At 43.3% G+C, this 6,584-nt stretch overlaps 1 protein-coding gene across 3 annotated transcripts in view; it reads left to right on the top strand.

Annotated features, from left to right (window-relative positions):
* The first annotated feature begins 10 nt into the window (after positions 1-10).
* The window catches only part of SLC24A4 (solute carrier family 24 member 4), an 89,961-nt gene continuing 83,387 nt past the window's right edge, over positions 11-6,584 (top strand). For all 3 annotated transcript variants that reach the window (XR_007204040.1, XM_048305407.1, XM_048305406.1), the window contains exons 1-2: positions 11-440; positions 2,713-2,820. Coding sequence is in view for 2 of the 3 variants with exons in the window: in XM_048305407.1 (XP_048161364.1) it covers positions 284-440; positions 2,713-2,820 (265 nt within the window). In the remaining variant the exon portion in view is untranslated. The remainder of the gene's footprint in view (positions 441-2,712; positions 2,821-6,584) is intronic.

Below are 6,584 nucleotides of genomic sequence, written 5' to 3'. Positions count from 1 at the left end.
GCCGCGCCGCTTCCTCCGCCGCCGGCCATGGGGCGCGGGGCTCAGCCCGGCCCCTGAGCGCGACGCCTCGCCCCCCCGCTCCGGGCTGCCGCCGCCTCCCCGCCCGCCGCCACCTGCTTCTCAGAGCTCCGCTGCGTCGCTGCCGACCTGAGGCCCTGGGCATCGGCTTCTCTTCGCGCTGCAGCCCGACCGATATGGAGACGTCCGCGGGAAGCCGCCGGGAGTGATCCCCGCTTTCTCACCGACCCATTTGGCCGTCCCCTCGGCGCCCGCGCTCGCTCCGATGGAGCTGGAGGAGACGCCGCTTGCCACCCCAAAGACCATGCTTCTTATGCTGAGGAAAGTTCGCAAGAGGCGGGAGATGCTGCTGCAGCAGCTGGGCTTCATCTGCGCCATCCTCTTCTTCGCCTGGTGCATGTCCAGCCTGCTCTCCAGAGCGGGTGAGTGGCAGTGGCGGCGGGACCGGCGGACCCCGGCAGGGCCGGGCGGGTGGCTGGGGCGGCCCCGGGGACTGCAGCTGCCCCGGGGCGGCCGGGCTTTGGCGGGGTCAGGTGGCGGTGGCTGTTCCCGTTTGGAGACTCCCCGTGGAAATGCCCCGGCGTGCGGGCGAGGCGGGGGAGCAGCACGGGTTCCTCGGGAGAAAGCCCAGCTCCGGGCGGATGCGTGGCCGCAGCCGCGGGGAGAGGGGGAAGCTGCGCCGCTGGCGCCTGCCCGTCCACGGCTCCCCGGCCCCGAGCCCGCCGCGCCTCTCGGGTCGGGAACCGAAAGGGCACCACGGGGCAGCTCTGTGCCTGGGAACGGCCCTGAAGGAGTTTCCCCCCTGCTGTTGCATCAGAGTGGAGTTGTCTCCAGCCGCCTGTGGTCCCCTCTGCAACTTCGGGCTACCTTCCGTTTTGTCCTTAGGTTGTAAACCTCCATCAGCTATAGCTGCTCCTTTTATCTCAACCTCACACTCACCCCCAACACCTCTCCCCCCGTTACCGTATAGATTTGACAGAAAATTCTGCATTTTAGGCTAGGAACAGTGCTAATCTTACGTTTTGCAGAGAGAGTATTATACAGTCTTTTGCATCCTTTGTGCAACTGCTGTATTGGTAAACTGATGCATTTATAATTAACCAGATCATTCCCACTTGTTTTTCTGCCTGCTGGCACAGTTTGGGCTGTAAGTGTGCAGTTTCAGGTCCTCATCAAATACAAAGTCTAAGGTTGCTGGGACAGCACTTGGGTCTCTAGGTAGGGCTGCCAGCAGTCCTTGAAGATTTAAGAACAAAATCAACTAAGCCTATCACTAAGCATCTCTGTTTAATATAAGAAACTCAGATTTCAGCACAATTAGGATGGGTCATCTGCTTAAATTATAGCTGAAGTTCAAGTGTGTGCTTTAAGGAAGAAAAATCTGCTGGAACTTGTCATAGTTTGTAATGCTCTTGTGCTCAAATTATTGCCTGGCTTGTTTGAGCTGCATCTATGATGGCAACAAGCCATCCATATAAGAATTCGGTGTCTTAGACCATATTGCTCATCTTAAAACTTTCAACTTGAAAACAAGTAATGGGGTTATGAATATGCTTGCACAGCTTGAGGGGTTTTTTGGTGCAGTTGTTGTGTTCTAGAACTTTTTTATGTTTTCATGAAAAATGTCATGACTAATGAAAGGTTTTAATCTCCTGGGTTATCAACTAAATCCCTCATAACCTAATTTTTGATGGTATGCTGCATCAGGTAGGGTTTTTTTTTAGCTGGCTAATTTGCAGTACATATTATCCATAAACACCAACCATCTGTTGTCTATGTTTCTTATAATTGTGGCTCAGAATATTTTACTCTTGATAAACTAACTTCCAAACAAGATTTCTTTTTCCAAGAGTCACTAAGAAAACACAAGCATTACATGATGAGTGTATAAACTAAAATTGGCCAAGAAAGAATTTTTGTTGTTATTATATTCATTTGAAATAAATGATTGAGGTAGAAGTGATTTAATTAAGAGGCTCTATTCTTTCTTTGATTATTATAATTGCATATGGTACATGATATCACAAGTGCACCTGTACTCTCTTTAACAGGTTTCATTGAGAATGATTCTGGAATATGAGTTTTGGCAAAAGCTCCATTGACTGCTAAAAAAGTTCGGGTTTTTTAAGACTTAGGAGGATTCACTGTGATTTCCATTTTCTTTGACAAGTTATGAATGGTTTGATATTATTAAGCATACCCAAGACTGAAAAGTTCAGAATAAACTGAAATGTAACTGGAACATATCCATATGCATTTTATTTTTTCGTGAAAGCAGTAATGTAATATGTGCAAGTACAGATGACTAAATGGAAGTGTGATTTTTGCTCATGTCAGCATAACTGGGCTGGTTTCATCTATAGGAACTGCTAAGTGTTGACTTTCACAGGTACAGGCTTCAGCATTTGCTTGCTGCAGAATATTTTCCTGCTGTGGGTAACAGCCTAGTGTTCTGATAGTTCTGATAGCCAGGACATGCCAAGAGCTTGGATGTGGTGCCTGGTTGCACCCTTTGGAGCTAGGGGCACCTAGCACATGTCTGTTTTCACGTGCTCCGGTCACACCTTGGATTTTGCCCCATTTGCATTCTGATGGTCTGTCCATGCTCCTTGATAGTGGGCACATGTAGTCCAGTAGGGATGATGCAGGAAAAAATTTGTGCTAGTGGGCATAACATCTTTTTATTTAATATAGGCCAAGAATCAGCTATTCCAGACAGAAGCATTGTATCAGGAATGTGGAGGAATAGAAGGTTGATGGCATCGCCTAATGGGACACACGAAGAGAATTGTACAGAGCCAGGTAAGATGGGAAAACTTTGCAATGTCCTGTAAGCTCTTGAGATGTATTGAGTAGTTTTGTCATGACCAACCAAGCTGCATTGATGTGTAACCACCAGCATTAAACTCAAAAAACCCCAACAAACTAGGACTGTTCTGTGTAGAAATAAGGTTTATTGTGCTACATAATGACATGATTTTATGTATCAAAGGTAATGTTTAGTTAGAGGAGTGTTTTGGGATCATTGTGAGACTAGTGCTGACAATTTGATTTCTGTAGTTTTGTTCCTTTGGTGATTATTCATTTCTGTCCAGCTGATGCTGTGTGTATTGCACAAGTCATGAGAGCTGTGCTCCTCTTAAAACTGTGGGTAGCTAAACATGCAGTGTTTTAGATGGCATCTGAGCGCAGTGATTTATGTTCATTACCATTACACAGTTAATCATGTTTTGCTAGTTTAATGATAAGCTATGTATTCAGAGTAGGAATTTATGTTGTGTGGAGGGGGATGATAAGTGATATGGAAACCCTGGAATCCATTTTACTTCAGGATATCTATCTTGGCCAGGCAAAAAAAAAATTGATTGAGGGCAGGAATAGATGATGCATTTTAGTATCAGTGTTAGTCCACAATGCTTTCATCTTCCCATCTGTCTTTCCAGTGTGTATTTCCTTTCTCTCTTTCCTGCCTCTCTGTGGTTTATGGTGTGTGGGAGATGAGACATTTTGCCAATGGCACTAGCCAAGTTAATTTAAAGTTCAGATTTTTTTTTTTAATGTGACTCTTTGATAGCAATGGAGTCTATGCCTTCTTGCCAACAGTGTCAAATGAGTTCTAGGATACCATCAGCCCCAGGTACTAGGAGAGTTTGGAGCAGTATTCCTGCCCTCACTTACATGTTTGTTGTAATACTGAGCTGCCTGTTGTGTAGATTGAGGATCACTACTGTGCTTATACACTCCTAAAAGAGGGGTGGAAGAACATTGCTCAAAGTATGTGGGTCCAAAAGTTTTAACTGTATCTTCTTGATGTCCAAGAGCTTCCCTGTGCTTTTGTTACAAACTTCATGGGTCAGTTTGCTGTTGTCTGCATCTGTAACCTTATGATGCTCTTGATTTGTATGGCAAAGTTGTTCACAAACAAGAAAGAACACAGAAAGGACCTTTTGGAAATACGTAATGATTCTTGATGAGTAGTCAGAAAATACTATTCTTTCCCACTTCTCTTTCATTTTCCTCCGTGTGTGGATGCATCAATGTGATCATGTATGTTTGCACATACTTGGCAGCATACTTGGAGTCCAGGCAATGGAGGCCACAAAATTGTAGAAGCTAGATCAGAAGGATACCTGTCAAAGTTCTGATGGGGACTTCCATTTAGCATGAATGAGAACTTTTTCGCAATGATATGATAAAACTACCAAGGCAAAAACATGCATGTAAATTGGAATTCTGGAAGCAATGCTGACTTCTTCACATGTTTAAAACAAATAGTTCGGCTTCCTCCATTCTTCTAAAATTGTAAGATTAAAGAACAATTGGAATGGATAAATACAGCTGGGTCATTTTGATATGCTTTCTGAAATTCAGGTCTCTGAGGTACACTTTTCTCTGTAACCACAAGAGATGGACACAAGGGAGGTCCAAATGTGCCTCAGGATGCTGAAGTTCTAAGAAAAATATCACAAGACTTGCGTTAAATTAATAATTTCCAGTCACAGTGATGGTGGTAGCCTTTCTTTTAAAAAGTGTTTCTTCAGTTAGAACACAGATTTCCAGATCAAATCTGTCACAGGATTGCAATTGTAGCATTTTTAATCACTTCCTGTTATTCTGCAGTTATGTACTGCTTATCACTGTGTATCTTCTGCAGCTGAAGGGGGAATTGAGATGCTGCAAGAGTGACTAGATGTAAGCTGCAAATAAAGGGAACATCTGAAAATAGCTGAAAGTGATGTTTGTTGGGCAGGAGTGGGTCCATAAGAACCCATTGTTGTTGTTGCTCAGTAACAACTTCTGTAGATTTGGGGTGAGGTTTTTTGTTGGCTTTGTTTTTTATTCTTTTGTTTTTTTAGTGCATGAGATGCTGACTTGCTTTTTTTTTTTCTTTTTATTTCTTTTCATTCTTGTCTGGTAGCCAGGGATTGAGATTTATCATGTAACGAGAAGGTAGCAATGACTGAACACTCATCAAAAAGGAGCAAGTAGCATAGCTCATCTTTGTGGGAATGTAGCTTCCCATGAATATACACATCCCATCATGTGTAATCACATGACTACAGAGAGAGAAGTCCCAGGAAAGGTCAAGAGACTTGATGGAGATTGCATAGAAAATTGGTGAGAGTGTGGATTTTCAGTTGGAATATGAATACATGGATCCCTGTAGGCTCCTTTATGAGATGTAGTTATTCTTACCTGTGTCATTTCTGTGTCTGCTCTAAGCATGAGGGGCCATACAATGTATGTATGGTATATAGCAGTTTTCTTTTGTTATGTGGATGTTTTTATATGTTTTTAGGATACAAGGATTTCATAGTACCTTGAGAAATACCGGTTCTTGCTGAGAGCCTGTTAATCCCCTGTGTCATTGCTGTGCCACTGATGTGCTCCCTTTTCTTTAGCTTTCCACACAAGTCTGCAGCTTTACCTCCCTTTTTCCAAAGGCTTTCAATGAAGTTAATATATTTACCACTTCACACAATTTTCTTATTTACGTGTAAGTAAATAAAATAAAAATCCTTATTGTTAGAAATGGCAGCTATAGAAGTTTATAAGACCATGAGATCCCTGCACTTCATGACACTGGCAAGAAAGGCTCAGCCTTTGTAATATATCTTGGGATAAAAACTGCGTAAACTTCTAGAAGTAATGTTAGAAGCTTGTGGGAGTTGCTATCTTCCAGAAACTCACATAATCTACACTGTTTGAGATTAGTCTCATTTGCTGAAGTAGATAATTTTGTATTGTGTTTTTCTGGAAACATTGATAATGTTTCTGGGGCCATTGTAGCAGAAGAGAAAAAATGCTGAAGTCTTGGCAATGCTGTTTTTAACAAGAACCAGAGGACCCTGAAAAATGAAAAGAAAATATATGTATGTGTGTGTATATAACTAGAGGAGATTAAAGATTCCGTTAAAGATCCTTCCTGGCTTTAAACTTCCCCATTGTTGAAAGCTCCTCTGCCATGATAAGATATCGGTCTTTATGTTGTCCTGTAGGCTAAAGGGCTTATCGATTGTATGTAGAAGGCTCTCGACTTTAGAAATTTCATGAGAGCCTGAGATTTTTGAATTATGAATCTTATGTTTATTTGGTGTTGACTAACTCTCTGGATGGCTGCTGTGGGTATTCCTCTTGGAAGGAAACCAAACTACCTTTTCTTTATGGGTCTGGGTAGATTTCTGTGGGAGGAGGAGTTGACCTGACCCTCACTTAAAGCAGAGAGATCAGAAAGGAGGAGTAGTTGTCTCTAGCATCTTAACATATCTCATTAGTTTGCAACCGATTTTTTTGCCTTATCCAAGCTCTCACTTCCATCTGCGATCAGCTCGCTAGCTTGCGGTGCCATCTGCCCAGCAAGTCTGATTTGTAGCTTCTCTGCTCCAATGGCTTGCCTCTTGTTTCAAAATGTTCCTATGTCTCCATGTCCTCCAGAACTCCCAAGTAATGTTTCCAGGGCACTTACAAGGTGGGGTGACTGGGTGTCATGATGTTTCTTACCACGTCACTCCACTGGGGCATGTTAGGCTATTAAACAACTGATCCAGACTCTGCTGTTGCGAATA

The sequence above is a fragment of the Corvus hawaiiensis genome, chromosome 6, assembly GCF_020740725.1.
Source record: "Corvus hawaiiensis isolate bCorHaw1 chromosome 6, bCorHaw1.pri.cur, whole genome shotgun sequence".
Lineage (NCBI taxonomy): Eukaryota > Metazoa > Chordata > Aves > Passeriformes > Corvidae > Corvus > Corvus hawaiiensis.
This window is presented reverse-complemented; position numbering and strand designations above follow the sequence as displayed.